Source organism: Pempheris klunzingeri, chromosome 1 (genome assembly GCF_042242105.1).
Source record: "Pempheris klunzingeri isolate RE-2024b chromosome 1, fPemKlu1.hap1, whole genome shotgun sequence".
NCBI classification, from domain to species: Eukaryota; Metazoa; Chordata; class Actinopteri; order Acropomatiformes; family Pempheridae; genus Pempheris; species Pempheris klunzingeri.
Window position 1 is genome coordinate 5,108,869 of NC_092012.1, and position 19,779 is coordinate 5,128,647.

The 19,779-nt window shown below is 41.7% G+C and overlaps 1 protein-coding gene across 1 annotated transcript in view; it reads right to left on the bottom strand.

The window, feature by feature from the left end:
- The window catches only part of mapk8ip1b (mitogen-activated protein kinase 8 interacting protein 1b), a 49,921-nt gene extending 31,849 nt beyond the window's left edge, over positions 1–18,072 (bottom strand). The window contains exons 1-2 of the mRNA XM_070831957.1: positions 17,996–18,072; positions 246–357 (exon numbers count right to left, since the gene is read on the bottom strand). Coding sequence (XP_070688058.1) covers positions 246–357; positions 17,996–18,072 — 189 coding nt within the window. The remainder of the gene's footprint in view (positions 1–245; positions 358–17,995) is intronic.
- Between the last annotated feature and the right edge of the window lie 1,707 nt (positions 18,073–19,779).

Below are 19,779 nucleotides of genomic sequence, written 5' to 3' on the forward strand. Positions count from 1 at the left end.
CCGCTAATATAACTACCAATCAGAGCAGCACCTAACTTTGAAAAGTGGCAGATGTAACATTTCTTTGGTCACTTGTAACTGTGGAAGACGCAGCAGGAAAAACCACTAAATGTGTAGCTGAACAACCGATGATTAAAAGAAGCTTCACAGATAGACACCAGGCCATTAGTTACATGAAACTTCTTGAACTTCTTTGTAAGAATATAAAGCTTACTTAATGAAATCCGGTGAGACCGAGCTCTTACCTTTATATCTGGGCCATTGCAGTTGAGGCTCATCCCGCGCTCGTCTGTGATCTCAGTAATCTCCGACAGGTCGTCATCTTCAAACTCATCCAGGCTGATATCATGGGTCAACCTGGTTGAAGGGGAGGATTAGGGTGAGAAAGGGGGAAGAAGAAGAGGGGATGGATGAGGAGAAAAAAAAAAAAATCAATGTTAATCCTTCAGCACTCAAGCGCAGCGACAGTGCATCTCAAAATCTCTAGTTGACCGAATTATCTGTCTGACAGGGTGGAAACTCCAGGACAAAATCCAAGGCTGTAACTAACAAAAGTGCATTCAACATTTTTGGAGGAAGTAATTCAAATAATTACTAGATTTAGCCTTTTTATAAAGATAAACATTCACTAAAATAATAATTGTCATGCCTCCAGTGGGCAGCCACATGTGTAGAAGCAGATAATTCATAACAATATAGTAAAACATAGTGGATATATATAAAAAAACTTGTCTTTAGGGGGTTGGGAGTCACACTGTTTATTTGGCTGCTGGTTAAGCATTAGCAGCCAGAATAAAGCTACACGCCAACAGTGACGAAGACTGAATCATAGTGGTAGTGAAGTGGAAGGTCAATGCATCACCACAGATGGCTGTAACTATCACCACAACAGGCTTGAGAGCAGACTGAGTTAAGCCTAACTGTATGACAGAAACAAAAAGTTCCTGAGTACGGAGTACAATTTTATTATTTATTATCTTGTATGTTACAAATAACAGCATTAGAAAAATTACAAAAGTCATTAAGTTTAAAATTTATAGTATAATGCATGGAATAAATAAACACACTGTTGATTTTTCTGCTTTTGGAGGTCTGCATGAAGGGGCCACAAATAATGGAAAAAAATACATTAGAAGAAAAGTGTCATCGAGTCAAATGTTCATATTCTGAGTAGCTTGAATGCATTCAGTAATCTTCTTTGGAATCTTTCGTTATCTATTATGTAAAAGTGTAAATGTTGGCATGGCACTGGGGCTGGACAATGGACCGCTGAGATCAAAAGCAGGATTCATCATCTGGGGAGCAGGACTGTACTGTAAATGTAACAGTAAACGGGCCTGTAGTTGTTAATACATCTGACCAATACAGCAAAGCTGTTGGAGCAACTTTTGCTCCTAGAAATCCTCTCATCACCAAGCATCGGTTTCCTATTTACAACACAAAGTGGCAAGTTCTGGCTTTCTGGTGCACATGCAGGCACACGCCCTCTTAATTTACTGGCCTTGCATTCAAATGTTCATGGACACTGAAACTATCGGATCAGGAAGAAAACATTTCTATCTTGCTGAGGAAGAACACAAGGTTTTGATTGCTCTTGCAGCAACCCTGAACATCAGTCCAGTGTCAGGCAGGGAAATGTGCTGTCCTGCTGTCTGCGGCAGGATTCAATTAGCTTCCAGTAAACAATGCTTCAGTTTTCCCAATCTATAATTATGTCCGCCTTTTATCTCTTTACCCTGCAGCCTCCAGGGCGAAACAGACAGAGGCAGAGAGCAGGGAAATGTTATTAGAGGGAGGAAAGAGAAGATGACAGCGATCACAAGCCACATAAGAGCAAGCTGTCGGAGAAACCTGGTGAACTTGGAGAGCTACGATTCCCCTGTTACTGCATGATGCTAATGTCATTTCTGGCTACGTAGACACTGCAGCTGCACCCCTTTGCAAAAGCTCGCACAGCTGTGGCCGTCTTTATACGTCACGTGTCGGAGGATGAGTATGGGAGTTAAATAGCCCGAGAAGAAGCATCTGTTTACCTCTGTAATGAGGCCCTGAAGGAGGCAGAGGAGAAGGGCTTAAAGATGGAGAGAGTAAGAAAGAGAATAATACAGAAAGAGATTAGATGAATCCAGCAATCTATTGTTAGGAAGTAAAGGATCTCAGCTGTACACTCCATAGAGAGAAAGAAACAAAGGGAGGAAGAGACAAGGAATCACCCAGCTGAATACAATCATCCACCTTAACTGTTCAGTACACCAACTACTGATTTTCTAAAATGGCACCAAAATGCAAAGTTGCATAGAGGCTGACTTGTAAGGTAAAAAAAAATCGAATTGCACGTACTCCTACTAGTATAATTAAAAAGTGGAATTAAATCTTACTATGTTAACGATAAAGCTTTGCAGAGTTTCATACCAGCAACACTCTGTGGTATTCTCATTGTCTTCAAATCCTATCAAAAGGCCAAAACCAACAATGAACTTTCTTGGCAAAGCTGGACAGCTACTGTTCTGCTGCTGTAAATACTGAATGCTAGAATGTGTATTGTTGTGCAGTTGAAAACAGTTCCCAAACAAATGTTTACTGCAGGAAAAAAAAACTACAGTGCCCAGCAGTCTTAGAGAATTGTAGCCATAAAGTGTATAGTGTCAGAGGAACACATCTTGACTGAGCTTTTTTTTTTTTTTTCTTCAATAAATGAAAGTACATTTGTAAAGAGATCATTGCTAACATGTTAGAAAACATGTAAATCTACAGGACCATCCTGGGCGGGGGTGAGTCTTGCAAGACAGACTTCGCAACAGTCAGAAAACACGTGCAGCAAGAGAACATAAACAATTAGCTGCAAGAGGCTGAAAGCAGGATGGAGCTTCACAGCAGGTGAGGATTCTCTAATTTCCACCCTTTTAGACTGGTGTTCAAATTTAAAATACTACTTGATAAAAGATCAGATCAGATTACTTTGCAATAACAAACACATTTACTTCTATAAATAACAAGCTGAAGCATTTCCTGAGAGTCATTGGGGTTCTTCATTTTTAATTCCAAATTCACTATTAGAAATGTAAAATATTAGTGAACTCTACCGCAGCATCTTATTATAGTTAAGCGGACATATTAGTAAAGTGAGCAGTACCCTGTAATGCTGTTGTAATACAGCCTGGAAGAGATTTTTCCAGCAGCACACGAATGCCTCACATTCACTGATATCACAGTTATCATTCAGGTATATCAGCTCTGCCAATATGTCTCCAGCTTGTCTCGTCTTCGCCCACCAGACACGACCAGCACTGAGCAACATGTGGCTTGCGGCGCCATCTTAACTTTTTTTTTGTTTGTCCTAACCAAATTGCACTGACAGGTTTTGGGCTAGGGACACTCCCCTGCCTTTGAATAACTTATCAGTTCACCAGAGATGTAATTTACTACAATACAAACAGATGCCTGGTCAAATGAAGAAAATCAATATGCTCCTCAGTATCCCTCTGTTCTCTGCATCTCTTAGAGGAGGGAAGAAAAAGGCGTAATGGAGGAAAGACGAGGAGGTTAAAGGACATAAAATGAAGGGAATGGAAAGACTGCAAATGGTGCATGGATACCAGTCAGAGCCAATAAGCTGTAATTATGCTATTTATTATTATTATTGCAGGGTTTTACTTATTACTGAGGCTTTGCAAGGACAAAAAGAGGAGTGGAAGCAGAGGAGTGGTGAACAAGAGGTGAGAGGAGTGATGTCGTGACCGTAGATCAGACCCTGAGGAAAGTGCAAATGGAGGCAGCGGACAGTGAGAGGAAGGAGGGAGTCATGGTGGACAAACTGAATGGAGGGAGGGGGGAGAGATTTAAGTGCTGGGAGATAAACCACCTGGACAGGACAGGGTGACCCCTTTGCTGCAGTGAATTGTGGGTAAGGAGTGATGCAGACATCAGAGAAAACCAACAGTGTGTATAGCACAGAGCAAATTACGTTGTCACACATCAAGGTTCAGACATTACAGGGTAGCACACGGGGCACACAAAGTGGAGCACACTCACATCACACAGGCTGCACAGTCACTTCACATCACTGTTGATGATAATGATTATGGGCTTCTCTGTGGGTCTGATCTCTCAGGTCAATAAGATGGTTTTTTTAAATTCCTGACAACAATATCTAAAGAAATCTAGATTTTTGTCATATACATGCACTTTGCTTTGATATTTTGGTGGATACAATACAATAAAAATAGTAAGAAACAAGGACTGCAAATCAAGAATCTTAAATATAAAAAAGAAATTTACAGTAAAAATATGTTAAAGATATGTTTTGAAACGTTAGGAGCTCTACAAGGTTTAAGATAAAGAGGATGGAATGTGCAAAATATTGACCAGATGAGAAATATTCAGGATATGAACACGTGTGCAATGGATTTGTGTTAACGTGTCAACTTAGACTTACCAGTAACATAAGGTTAGGTGAGTAGATTGCACAACAATAAGTAGAAATGACAAAGAGGTGTGTATATCGAAGAAAATAACTCTAATGTCAATAGCATGCTAATGCCTTTATTCTATTTTTCATCAAAAAAACAAAAGAAGAACAATATATTACAAACCCCACACAGTCACAACAGACATATTGATTTGCAAGAATCTGAAAAATGCTGACACAGAATTATGAAAAAAAAAAAAAAAAGCTCCATTATATCTTGCAGATCCAACCTTCCCCCAAACAGTCACCTACAGGCCTGGAGAAGCCCATATTGCAGCCACAAGCACATGATCCCTCACCTGCCTCCCACCGACAACACTGTCATCTGTGTTTAAAGAGCATCCAGCCAGGCCGGAAGCAACACGGCTGTGAACTTAAACCAGGTTCTGAACATGTTGGACACTCCTGGCAAAACCTAATGAAACCTAACACGTAAATCCTGCCCTCATGAGATCATCGTGTTTTAGAAAGCTCTTAATGCAACTTTATGTTGTATGTCGTCTGTGGTGCTGTTGAATTGTACTGCTACATACAAAGAGGTGTTTGTTATTTAGCCTATCGTCACTGATATAAATGGGGTGGAAAAATGATGGAGACACCCTCGAGTATAATCTCCCCAAAAATCCCCAACTCTCAGGAAAAACAGCTCCCTGTATGGAACAGATCAAAGTGTGAAGACTCCCTATATGTTTTTTTAAAACTTGAAACCATTGTCACAGTCTCCCCCCAAAAACCCCTCATACTTAGTTAGTTTTGGGGCATTTTGCTTGTATGTCTGATAGGATATGATAAAGACATGAGCAGAACACACCTAATCCTTTTAAGAAAAAACATCCCACTAGAGTGAACATTAAATGAACATCTCTGGGATTGTTTTCCTGTAGAACATGGACCCATCATCTCGCTCACACTCACAACACCCTCAGTGATCAATGCAGGCTGACTCAGCAGACCGGCCGGGCTCTCCAGGTCAGAGATCCCTGTGCCACATCTACTGTGTCATCATCGCTGAAAGTGAGATGCAGCAAATCCATCATACCGTAGTAACAACAGGCTGACACAGACAAGACATCATCACTGTGGCACTGTTACCTCACAGGACCCTGCAGGTCATCCAGGCACCTCAAGGGAAGTGCTAGTTATCATATCAGCGTCCTGATTGTCTGCCAAACTAACTGAGAGCAGGTTATTTTTTCAAGTGTTATGGTGTCAAGAATAGTGAAATGTGTTGAGCCAGCTCTGTCTCCAATAAAACACATTTTTTTACTTTGCCATAAAAGTTTCAGGTGCCTAGATTATGGTCACTGGCAACTTTTGTTTTCCAATTCAGGATATGTGACATTGTTATACTGCACAAAGTCAAGTTTGGAGGCTACACAAAGCTCAGGACCTCGACACCAGAGAGAAGAGAGATGAGTGCCAGAGGTTCCCTGAACACTGGCTGAGGACGGGGTAAGACGACTGTGTTTGAATAAAAAAAAAAACACAACTTATGCTTTGTCATGTTTCAAGCTCTTCGAGTTGCTGCATAACGAAGCATAACCACAAAAATATGAATCATGCTTTAGCAGATGAAGAATCACAAATGTCTGCTGGGTGCAAAGCAGCAACCGACGAGGACAGGACTTCAGATGCTTCGTGCTGCTGTGCTCAGCTGTTCAGTTCATTAAATAACTCCAATGTGGAAAATAACAATGTCGCAATTTCTATTTCTACATGTGTTAAAAACACAAGCGCAGCAAATAAGAATGTAAACCAGAACTACAGTTTATAGTTTAGAATAGTTTTTCACCCAACATGACTTTTAAAGCAGCATGCATATGTTAAAAAGCCATTGTAGACACTCAGTAAGAGCTCCAGGAAATCTAAGTCTAAACTCTTAAATATAAATTATTTTCCTAAAGAAGTCAGTGTCTCGTTAATTTTATGTCTAATGTGTCTTAAGCCTCAAGTTCACCCCTCCAGGGGTGCTTTTAATATTCCATGTGCTGCTGATCCCATTCCCAGCATGTGTGATCTTTCCCCCACTAGCTCAGTATTAACAACAGTAACCTTGATTTTCATATTGGGCTCTGTGATCCTGATTTAAACTCAAGTAGACACCCTGTGTTTTAGGTATATCACTGACTCATACTCTGTTTCCTGTTCAACATGGATACAATAATGGTATAAAGCCTTTGTATAAAGATTGATTGTTGACATGTGTTTGGGATTTTTAAAACTCAGCTGTGATCATTTCTCAGCTGCAGTTTGGTCCACATAAGTGTCAAAATAGCAGCGGGTGGATAAAGTCCAGGTTTCCCCTCAGAAATCCACAAATGACACCAGAGGGCAACAGCACTGCAGGGATGGATGTTTCAGTTTGTTTCTCTGAGGATTTGGGATAAACTCCTACATTATTTTGACAGCGGGGGGGTGACGGAGCAGCCTACTGACGTGTTTGCGCTTCCTCGGTCTGCCTCTCTGCTTGTGTTAATGAAGGACAGCATGACCTCGCGCTTAGGCCATGACGGGCCCGGCCAGCTCATTAGTCCTCATCTGAATCCAGCTATGACCCTGATACACACAGCACTGTATTTACCTACTGCGTGCTTGTAAATGTTGACTGCAGTTTTTGGACACAAGTAGCATGCAACGCCAAGTACAGAAAAAAGTCACTGTTTTTTGTTATAACCAATTTCCACTGAATGTTACTGAGATTTTTTAAAGGGAGTGGATTATTTATTCTTAATTTTCATTTTATTTCCTTACACAGCCACAAGTTATCATATTCCCAGCTACAAAAAAAGACAAAGGCCTTGCTGACAGATCAAAAAAATGCTGCCAGTAAAGATAAAAATGTAAGGAAAATGCAAATAAGCAGCTAATTATAGACCACCACCCCCCCACCCACCCACCCCTTGGCAATATACAAAACTGAATCCTTTTTCTGCTCATAAATTTGTATTATTTATTTATTTGCTGATGCATCAGTGGAAGCGGAACAGTCATGTCACCCACACAACTATGGGTGTTTTACACTTGCACTGTTCCCATGTTACAGTCTCACAGAACTAGCATCTGGGCTGTGCTGTTGTGATTCAATCACCATGCACTCCATGCACATTAAGCCCGGCACTTGGCCGTCACAGCAAATCCATGTACACCCTCGCCTGTATCCCCCTCCGCCCCCATCTCTCCCCAATAATTCACACGTTTATGCTCTCACTGAGAGATTACAAGGCTGCACGCTGTCGGTCATTCATCTGCTTCGTCCTCCCGCAAGGACGGGACCAGATCGAGGAACAAGAACAGGACTGTCCCGTCAGATTCACCACATCAAGATAAATCATCCAAACCTGCTGTATGAAAACAAAGTATGAAAATACACATTTATCCACAACATAAAGTGTGATGTGTGATCTCCTGTGTGGCTTCTCTGGTCCTATTTTTGGTCAATATAAACCAGCAACCTCTGCTGCACGCTCTGCCTCTCTTTTTTTAGACATAAACATACACACAGCCATATGCATCCGCTCTCCTTCAAGGGCATGCCTGTCCTGAGCTTTAAGATGCAAGAAGACGACATATAGAAAGGAAAAGGCATGTTAGCAGTTACACACTCACAAGGTCACACACAGCCATGTTGCTGCATGCCAGTAAAAAGAAAAAAAAAAAAAACACACACAGGAGAATGAGAGAGATGCCCTACCATTTCTCCCACTGGTCCTCCATCCAACCCTCTTCTCCTTCCCCTCCCGAGTCCATACTGTAACTGAGGAGGGCATCCACAGGCGAGAGGAGAAGGAGGAGGAGAAGGAGCGAGAGGGTTAGAAAGTGAAGGAGGGAGGGAGGGAGGGTGGGAGGGAGGAGCGAGCAGAAAGAGAGCCGGAGGAGAGGGAGGAGGGGTGCAGCTCGATGGGAGGTCGATGAGAGAGGCGTCCGATTCAGAGCCCTGCTGCTGCTGCTGCTGCTCATCCGGAGGAGAGAACGATAGAGGGGGGAATTATTTAAAGCAGAGGAGCTGAATCTGCCACAGCAGAGTAGTGTTATATAATCTACTCCTTTCTCACTCTTTCTCTCTCTCTCTCTCTCTCTCTCCGATGTTTACTCTGTCCTGTGTGCATCAGATTTACTACGCCACTGCAGGAAAGTGCTGGTGTTCGCAAAACATCCCACGCCTAAACAGGAGGAACATCAGCACAAGAGGACACTCCTCGCTCTCGTTCTCTCTCTCTCTCTCTCTCTGCGAAACACCGCCATGCTCAATTATTCACGAGGCCCATTGATCATAAGACTCCTAATTTTCTCTTGTCTGTCTTTCTCTCCATTCATCCTCTTAAAGGAAAATTCCTGGCCATAGGCTCTATCAGTTAAGATAGTATAGCACTCTCCCAAAGTAATTGCGGATGTCTGGCAAAGCGGTGATATTGATAAAAAAAGTTAAAAAAAAAAAAACACTCAAACGACCACACAGGTCGTAAACATGCCAACACTTTATCCAAATTATCCAAACCACTCATTTTGAGGTAAAACTGAAAATCTGTCCACCCAAAATGTGATTATCATGCATGACAATGGAATGCTGACAGCTACAATAAATATGGATCAGAAATTATGGGATTCTGTCTGTAAACTTAATAATATTTTTCTTTCTGTTTGCCTTTGTTGTGTTTAGCTTTCCAAGGTGTTTGTTTACAACCTGCTTCATCCCCTGACCGCTCGTGTTCCTGTTGGATTTACAACATGGCACTGTGTTCCCAGAATGCGGCCATTAGCTTGATGAGTACAACCTATTTATTGCCTACTGAATGGCCATACCTACAAAAAGAGGGTAAACGTTGTATTAAACCAAAATTCCCCTTTAACCTTTTCTGACCTTTGCATGTCTGGGCAGGTGATTAAGCTTCATCTCAAAGTGCACACGCCCCACTGTACAGTCCATTAACCCTGTCAACACTGCTGACCTTTAAACCTGCCAGCATCTCATAAAGCAAAGCATGTGCACCGTATGTGGCAAAAAAACAGTGTATCGGAGCATTGTGGTAATTATAGATACCAAACTATCCATCCATCCATCCATCCATCCATCCATCCATTATCTATACCGCTTATCCGTCCGGGTCACAGGGGAGCTGGAGCCAATCCCAGCTGACTTTGTGTGATAGGCGGGGTACCTGGACTGGTCGCCAGCCAATCACAGGGCCAACACACAGAGACAAACAACCACTCACGCTCACATTCACACCTGCGGGCAATTTTTATAGTCACCAATTAACCTGCATGTCTTTGGATTGTGGGAGGAAGCCGGAGTACCTGGAGAAAACCCACGCAAGCACAGGGAGAACATGTAAACTCCAACTACTACACCAGTAAATACATGAAGCAAGGAAGTGTCTCTCGGTTTCCTAATGTCTACAAATAGATTACTGTAGCTCAAAATAATATAAAATAAGATATGGTCTTGGGTTGGTTACCGGTTTTTCCAGTTTGGTCTGGTGTACGAGCTTAACCCGCTTTGATTATATGGTGGCCGACTGAACTAGCTTTTGCCATGATGAGACATTATGGCAAATTAAAATGCAGCCTACATCAGCAACATGTGCCGATTGCACTAAATCCAACTTGTATTGCATTAGCAATTAGTAATATTACAGGATGATTAACATAATATTAAGATTGCTTAAATGAAATGAAGCCACTAGTCTCTGAGTACTGATCTTTGTTTTTAGCTTTGGAAGCTGATGCAACAAGGCGAATGTCTGTCTACTGTACACAGCACAATTAGTGTAATTAGTATGCAATTAGGTAACATCCTAATACTTTTTTTTTTGTGTGGAAAAAAACCCCCAAAAAAAGTTTGAATATCATTGAATAGTATAGTATACCAAATATATTAGCAGATATGGCGAATAAGTATAGTAATCAGTCCAACAGAGAGACACTGGAGGTGGGAGAGTGGCATGAGTGTTTAAGTGTATCACACACAGTGGAGAGAGAGAGAGTGTGTGTGTGTGTGTGTGTGTGTGGTGTTAGTCTGTAGTCTCCACTGCTGTTACACAGTCTGATGGCAGCAAGTACAAAAAAAAGCACCTGAAAACCTCCGTTTTGCACCTGGGTGGGATAATCCGGTGTTTGAGTGAACTGCCATAACTGCAAAAGCATTTCATTCTGGCACATTCAGATTTGCAGCATCCATTACAACTTCACCCTGCTGCATAGGCAAAAGGAAAAAAGGAAAAACCAAACCCCAGGCTTCAAACATATCACACAGAGCCGTACGGACATAGAGTGCGACCTCTGGAAACTGGCCAGAACCTACAATATGGAGCGCTCACACACAGTGGAGGAGCCTCGAACACTTTCCCGACACATTTGACATCAAATCATTGAAGAAAAAAACACTATAAACACACAGAAAACACAAGGGTTCTATATCTGAGATAAAGAGTTAGATATATTCCTGTAATTCTCGAGAGACAAACAGAGAAAGAGGATTGTTTGTGTATGTGCGTAACATTTAGTCCCTATTCAGATCGTCTGTCTGTTCAGAGTCTCTAAACTCTAATTGGCCAAAAATGTCAAGGCATCAAGTTGAATTCCTCTACTGGTACCGGACAGTTCATAACAAAAGAAAAATGTGTTAGGGAGTAATTCCAATATGCTTAGTGTCACAATGTGAGGGCAACTGAAGGTGTCTGACATGATTGATTCAATGATTACAGGAAAATCAGTCGATTATTCAATAACAAGGCACCACATTGAGATGACTGATACTAACTCAACTGCATTTCATTGTTTTTCAAATTCCCCTTTTACCCGATCTGTTGCTCTTTTATTTGCAGTTGATGTTGTTTGCTGTCCAACTTAAAGCTTACTCCATGTTTACCTGTTGTCTTGATAAATCCAACATAATGTACATTTTCACAAACAGAATTAGGTCCTGCTGATATGTCCTGATATGCTACTGACTACTGTAACTCAGCACTTCACAAATCAAATTCAAATCCTTCCAGGAGCTCCTTGGGCATGATTCCTCCCTTTTCCTCTCAGTCTTTGTGTTGAGTTTCACTAACAGCAGGTTAGCAGTAGCTTCCACAGAAACTGACAGCACATCTCCTGGCAATGCTTGGCTCTCAGTTGTCAGTCAACCAAGGGGAACACCCGCTCTGAGGGTGCATGCTCAGACACTGTTTCCACAAATATGGCAAAAAAAAAAATGTTGTGTTGTCTGGAAAAATTTATAAATTATTTATATATCCAAACACAAAAACGTGAGGAGAGCATCCTCTGCCAATTAAAATGAGAGCAGATGAGAGAGAGAGACAGAGAGAGAGACAGAGAGATGTACAGTATAAGCAGAGGGGAGGTGCCATTAGGTGGAAGGTGCCATGTCAGCAGAATTGAGCGACAGCAGTAAATGATCAGCTTGGGGGGGGGAACTGCAACCAGAGCAATAACCATCCACTCTGTCAGCTTCTACTGTGGATGAAATTCAAATCAGCTCAATTTAAATTCTCTCTTTCTCTCCGTGTCTCTGTCTGAGGACAGACAGCTGAAAATCTACAAGCTTAAAAAGAAAAAAAAACCTGAAATCATAATTTTTTTTTCAAGAGAGCATCAAAGTCCATGAAAAAAGGATGCAGTGAATCGGGGAAACTGACACTTCAAAATCTCCTTAACCTCCGTCGTCTCCCCTCACTCTCTCCCTTTCTCACATCCCTTTCTCATCCCACGCTCTGTGAATCCATCTGCTTGAGCAGATCTTGTCAGCAGAGTCGCATCGGTTTGAGAGCTAAAAGATGAAAGAAAAGAAAGAGGGCAAGTGAGCGATAGAGAGGGGGGGGGGGGGGGTCGTGGATTATTCAGCGATCTGTACATCTTCAAACGTATGCTTTAAAAATCTGTTTTGCTAAATGTGGAGTATGTTCAAAATAACATCTGATTACATTCTGCTCCCACCTGTCAACTGCAGGAAAATTAAGTAATCCAATCATCAGTATTTGCCAGGAGGTGATTTAGAAAGTGTTCAGGGACAGTTTAAGGTACTGCCCTCTTGTGTGTTAATGTTAGTATTCTAGTTTATAAGTTTACAAGACATCAGGCCACCCTGTCTACTAGAAATTACATTCGAACATCAATGTTTTTCCCTCAGTTATGTGTTGATGATGAACATGGGCCATATTTTACAACACACTTCTAGATCTTGTTTGCTTTTCACTATAGCCTATATTTTGTCTGAATAAAGGATTTTAGTCATCTGACGTGGATTTTGAGTTGCTTGTGCAGCACAGGACTAATGTTAGCCAGTGGCCAGCTGCATGTCTGCATGATATTTACCCCTCTGCGTCTCAGACAAACAGAAGGAGGAGAGCTAAGGTGCAGTGTTTTAATGAGCCCGTTAGTGGAACCGAGGGTTATATTTTGCCCGTATACTTCAGTCAAAACTAATAAAACAACAACAACACGGGGCTCTGTAGTCTGAACAAAGAAGAGTATATTTACTCCAGCCTCCATGTTGTTATCTTATATTAGTTTTGATAAAAAGGCACAAAATATAACCCTCTGTTACACTAACTCTGCATTCCAAGTCAGCATGAAAAAACACTTGCTATGACAGCACCAACTATTTGACAATTAAATTTGTTGGCAGCTGATTTGGTTAGCGTCAACCGCATTAGTTGCCCCCCCCTGGTTCACAGGCAACATTTTAGTGGACAGAGAGGGTGATGGCTGCACAAAGTGACAGACTCCAGATGGCAGGGTTTGCATCCCAGGTTCTTATTGTGGTCAGGTTTAGGCAGTGAAAGCACCTCGGATGGTGTCTGTTAAATGTTAACGATCACATTGTGTCCTGTGACTGAAATCATTTTCTCGATCAAACCAGAATGGTGATCTTTTCCTAATCTTAACCAAGTACTGTAAGTGCCTAAACACGACTATGGCATCTTAATAATACTGTAGTCACTGCAGCAGATGCTGTACATCTTGGCAGAATAACAAATAAAATATAGGTGATGAGGTCACCATTATGTTTCCTTCAATCCTATTCTCATTTCCAGGTCATTGTTCCCTTCTCCAAAATGCAAATTAGCTGTATGTAAATGTAAATAATCTCCAGGGGACAGTGTTGCATTATGAGAGAGGAAGCTACATCACACACAAATACAAACAAATATATAAAGAATGACGCCATTAATATCTTAATTGTAGTGCTTAATGTCCAGATAGCAAAGGTGCAGGAGGTCATGAGTAAATATCATACCACCAACAAAGCAACACAATAAATAGCTCCATCATTATCAGTGAAATCACCCCCACATCAAGTGTTGAATCACTTATGTTATCTGAAGGAATTTTACATCTCATCTTAGATAAACATCTAGCTGCCAACAGCTGATATCACATTATAAAATCAATTCAATGGCATGATGTCAACTCCTATCTAAGGGGTTTTAATTTGGGGGGGGGGGGGGGGGGGGGGGGGGGAACACAAAAACAGAAAGGTTGCAACAACAAAACCCACGTTCCCATAAATTCATGTATTCATTACGTCGTGTTGAATCACATACAAGAAGGATAAGATTATCCTCGAGATCTTTGGTTTCATGTAACTGATGCCATCATGAGCTCATAAATTCCCCCATAATGCACCGTCTGCAATCCAACACCGTCTTGTTGCTTTATACTGTACATGCTGCGTTGCTCACACACACACACACACACAAATATAAATATAAATATGGTGTTAATGTGAAACAATCTCCTGTGTCGCCCCCTCGTGCCACAGATGATCAATGCAGTGTGTGGGGATTTAAAGGGACACTTCACTTGATTATATGACGTGTCACATGAAAAGTCAGTCTACCTTTGGCAAGTTCAGCGTCAATGAAATTAGCAGGACGGCCAAAAGCACAGCTTAGAGCTTTCAAACTACTGAACTACAACACCTGCACAGAAAAGCAGACAACAGGGACGGCTTGGGTACAGAGTCATGATCTCATACTAAATATTATAAGATAGCTACACAATGCACTTTGTTTAGTTAAAATTGGTAAAGCGGATCAGTTCATTGATCAGATATTTCTGAGAAAACACAGACGTACTTTCCTTTCATGTTTTTGCGTGTGTCGTTCTATCGTGTTACTGTTTGATATCTGTGAGGAAATGATTGTCAGTGTGCATCTGCTGTCGTCTGAGCAGCCTCATCATCTCCAGCACGAACACAATGCTGATGTTGAAAAGCACTTTGCAGCCGACAGCGGTGCTTGACAGGTCAGATGAACCTGGGAAACGCCGTTACTATCTTTAACTCTGCTGTCAGTGTGCATATCATTAATACATTCATATATATTCACACCTTTTGGTTTTTCAACGAGCCAGGAGGAGGAGGTGTAATAGGAGGTGTGATAATTTGTGTAAAAACTGTAGCAGATGTAGCCGTGACTCTTTAAAGCAGCTATAAATATTAACAATAATGACGTATCGAATGATAAAACGAGAGGGCTCGCTTGAAGTGATGCCCTGACAGAGAATTATCACCTGATTCTGTAGCTCGGCTTGAGCGAGCGTCAGGCCCATAACTTAGCTCTTCTGATTCGCTCTCGAGGCTCTCGCAGTCATTATGAGCCACGGTCAGCAGAAAAGTAATAACACCCACTGCACACTACCTGCTCAGCACCAGAGGGCACACAGACACAGTTAAAGACAGCCTGGTGAACATAATAGAACGTGTCATGTCCCTCTGTTCAACATAGCAGAGTATTTAACAGCTGGATCTCCCTCAGGAGCTGGAGAGGACTAAAACAGACAGAGCAGACAGAGTGAATATTGGACTTCACCTGTTGGATGCTTATATATACACGCAAAATTTTGCAAACAGGTTTGCTACACTAGATCAGCTTACAGATGATACAGGCTACATCAGCGTTGGGTTAATAACTTGTTTCCGCTGCCCCCAAGTGGCCAAAATATCTGTCATTACAAGTCAGCTCAGGACTTCATCAATAAAACATTGAGATATGACTGAAGTGCAACGAGACTCAAGTGTTTGAACTGAGGATCGAAAATGTCTCGTGTGCAGGCTACTGGGTGCCATTGTTTAATGGAAAAGCGCAGAGGAATAACAGCACCCATCTTATGTTTATTCTCTCTCTTTGTTTCAGTGCTTGCTGCAAAAAAACTCAGTTTATCCTTCATGAGCCATCCACAGAAATCTTGTAAAGCATAATAGATGTCTTTGTTTTAGACTCAAATAATCTGTCATTCTCTCTTTAAAGTCTCTGTGGTTACATCCAGACTGTTGTAAAATAAATAAATAAATAAATACAGAAACATGTTGGACATCTGACGTGTCTGAGCCTAGATTTGGAAGTGATGTGTTCCTGTATCTCAGTCGCTGAGTGTCTGCGCGCAGACAGCAGCGGAACGACAGCAGGTTGGGGGTAGACGGAGGAATGAGCGTGTGGAGACCGGGAGGGTGACGAAGAAAACATGCCAACATATGGCTGCTCTGGGACCGAGCCAACCCCACGATGTGGATTATCTGGTTTCCTTTTTCTAATTAAGCACTGCTGGGAAATAACAACCATTCATGATTTATGATTGTTTTCTTAATTGTCTTTTGAGCGGTCTTATAAAACAGAGGGCAGCGTTTCTTAAAGATTTTATGACAAACTGTGATTTTAAAGGGCCAAGCTGTATTTTTTAACCATGTAACTTAGAGAACTATTACATAAATAAGTTAAAACTGACTAGCGCTCACTGTATTGTTTACTGTCTTGTGTTTTTGAATGTTGGCGATGATACAACACATCAGTTTACATTTGGATGCGTCTTTAATTCGTTGTTCTACTTGCACTGCTGCCTCTATTGCTTCTTTTCCCCTGAGAGTTAGAGGTTTCTTCTCAGCTACTTTGAGGCCCTCATTTAGTTTATTTATATATTGTCATGTCAGACAAATCAAGCACTGCTCTGATGACAATCTGAAGAAAGATGGTTGTGGATCCGCCTGTTTGCAGCTCAGCTAATGAGACAGGGACAGACTGAGAGCCTGAGGGAGTGTGTGTGTGTGTGTGTGTGTGTGTGTGTGTGTGTGTGTGTGTGTTGCTATCTCACTGGGGAATATTGATCACAGGCCTCTATCCACCCAGTGATGCCACTGAAGAATCACAGCTTCTCCCCATGCAACATTGTAATGGTCTGTGTGTGTGTGTGTGTGTGTGTGTGTGTGTGTGTGTGTTTATAGAAGCATGTCAACAGCATGCAGCTCATCATCAGCTCAGCTCTAACATGTTGAACTGTTGCAGGTCCAATTAAGCTCTGACTGCTCACCTGCCCGATGAACTCTGGGTTATCTATACTGTAGCTCCAGAGGCACATTTCCATTATCGACTAACCTATCAATTATGTGGTCATGCAGCTGATTATTAATTAATTCTACACAATAAAATCCAGCTCCCAGAGTGATGTGATTCAGCTGCATCAGCGTTTTCAGTCTAGAACAACAGTCCGAGAACCAGCAGCGATTTAAACGACTCAGAGAATAAGAGACAAAAGCAGAAAATATTCAACTAAAATCAGATTTTTTTTTTACGGATTAGTTACTTCCAACTACCTGATCGTAAAAGTGAATGAATTACCACGACAGGGACTGTGAACTGTATCGCCACTAATTTGTACATTTCAAATCATCCACTTATGAGACAAATATGCACTTTCTATTCTACAAATAAACATTAAGCTGTAAAACAGTCGGTAAATCAAAACATTTTGTCCAGTACAGCTTGGCTATGACAGCGGCCTATATGCAAATATCATAAAAAACATTATTGAATTTTTTTCTGCTAAACTCCAAAGTCTCCTGCTAATGGGCTGGATGCAAACAAAATAGCCTTCATCAGAAAACAACAGTGATGAGGCACCACTACAGTTCTTGTGAGGGTGCTTTAAAGTCACTGCAAACACAGTGAGTCCCTGTGATGGCCTATCATAGTGATGAGGATTAACACTCCTGTAGTGCTGCTCATACAATCATTACTGGTAAATCACAACAGTGAAGCAGTAAATCAAGCTCATAATGAAGCGAGGAAAGGAGAACTGTTCCTCAGTAAAATCTTATTGATCTGTGGGGGAGAAAAAAGCACCGTAAAGCAGGAAACAAGGCCAATATAAAGTAATTAATCGAAGCTGGAACTCGTGCAGCCGCCGTGCAGTTATTCCAGCTTTTCTGGCTGGAGCAGATCACCAGGAAAGTGTGCGACATATTTAAAAACGTGTGGTTTCAGGATGGAAGGTGCAGGGGAGAGGACAGCTCGCCTCGGTCCTCCGGGAGCAGACACGCCCAAACACTAAACATGCGACTCCCCACAACACGCCGACACTTCGATCCGCAAAAGCTGAGCGGAGCCAAGCGCATCTGCAGCGGCTCCAGCATCAGCACCAGCACCTTGAGCTCCGCAGAGCCTTCACAGCCTGCCAGAGGGGGGTGGGGTGGGGTAGGGGGCGGCTCGGGCCCCCTCCCCAGGCTCCCTCCGCCGGGGCTCTTACCTGAAGCTGGCCGGGGAGTTCACCTGCACGCTGCGGCCAGATGGCGGGCTGGCTTTCCTCTTCTCTCGCTCCGCCATCGCTGCTCCATTGGCCGCCCTGCAGAGACACCTGAGAGGTCCGGCGATGCTGCGATACGATGCTGCCTTCCCGGACTGTGGGAATTATGACTACTCGGCTGAGCTGTGCAAACATTGCTAAATAACGCTTGTAACCTAGTTTTGAGTCGCCTTGCATCTAATCTATTGGTCTTTCAAAGCAGCCACGGGACCGCTTAAAGGCTGTACAAGATAGCTGAGAATTAGCCTAGAATAAAAAAACAAAAAAACAACAACAGAATAATTTGGAAAAAAGATCATCGCTAATGAATCTAAGTATTTAGCAGCATATTATCTATAAATGCTTAAAAGGCCAGTCAGATTATTTCCAGTATTAGAGTGTCAAAGACCAGCATAGATAGACTATAGTAGGCCTGTTTTAGGCATAGTCACATTCATAGATATTGTTCTTTTGGATCTGAATCATTACATTGGGTGGGGGCCAGTTTGAAAAAGCCGATGTAAAAAAAACGTGCATTAAAGAGAATGGAAACAGAAAGAAAGGGTGACTATATTTAGTATTTGTTTGTATAATGATCAAAACTCAAATAAATCTGCATGTCATAACAGAAATGGTGATCATGATGACCACAAGTTTAACTTTTACTGTTTTTATCCAACATGTTGAGCCTCAATTTCATGCACAACACACCCTGTTTGCACTACATGATATATATGTTTACTTTATTTGACTTCATTCTATGATTGTTTTGTGTATAATTGGACGAGATGTTATGCGCATGCAGTTTATCACAGAATCAAATCAGGTCATTTGTTGCCAAAATCTGACATTTAGAGCTGATACGTGGAACATTTTTCACATTAAGTCCCCTCGAGGTTCTTAAATGAGCTTTTCCCCGCTTCTGACCACACATACTGTAGGCCTATGTCGTGTAAGATCTTATTCCACATCATCATTAAAGCTTCAATGTTTGCAATGCATGATATGTTCTGATCCAGCAGGTAAAAATAAAATCTTCTATCTGCCTTGTGCACCATTTTATATGCATTTCTGTTGAACTATGATACTAAACTGAGTGAAAAGTGTTTTTAAAGGCCTTTTACATGTCTATTTAATCCAATCTGACATATTTGAATTAGATATTAAAGTCATGAGGACACCTGACACTCCTTCTGTATCGTTAACCAATAAGCATGGGTTTAATCTGAACCAGGAAGTGTAGCTCTGCAAAGTCTGATATACAACATAGAGTTTGGTAAGAAATAAAAGTCCAGTTGTGTTTTTACTTGTATGGAAGTCCTTTAAACACCACAGGGAGTAAACAGGTGTCGCCTCTACACAACTACCTGCCGTCATTACGCCAAGCTACACCTGTTTCTCAACACCAAAATAGAATTAAGTTGCAGAAATACTTTTATTACCATCAGTTCTAAATTTAGCATTGCTCTTACCCTTTGTTGCACTTCCTGGTCTGGAAAAAAAAAGGACCCGGGCTGTCTTTGATAGTGCCTGAGTGTGGCTCACAGGTGTAAGCAGCCATACCTGACCTGCTTTTCAACCTAATTAAGAGTTGTGTTTGGACATGCAGTGTCTAATATCTTTTATTTTTATGTTGAATCTGTTTTTTCTTTATTCATTTTGTGCTGTAACGCTCTGGTGTCATTAATCCAGGTAAAGAGGCCCAACCACTGTAGTCAGCACCATTCTGAGGGTGTGCTGTTGAGCAG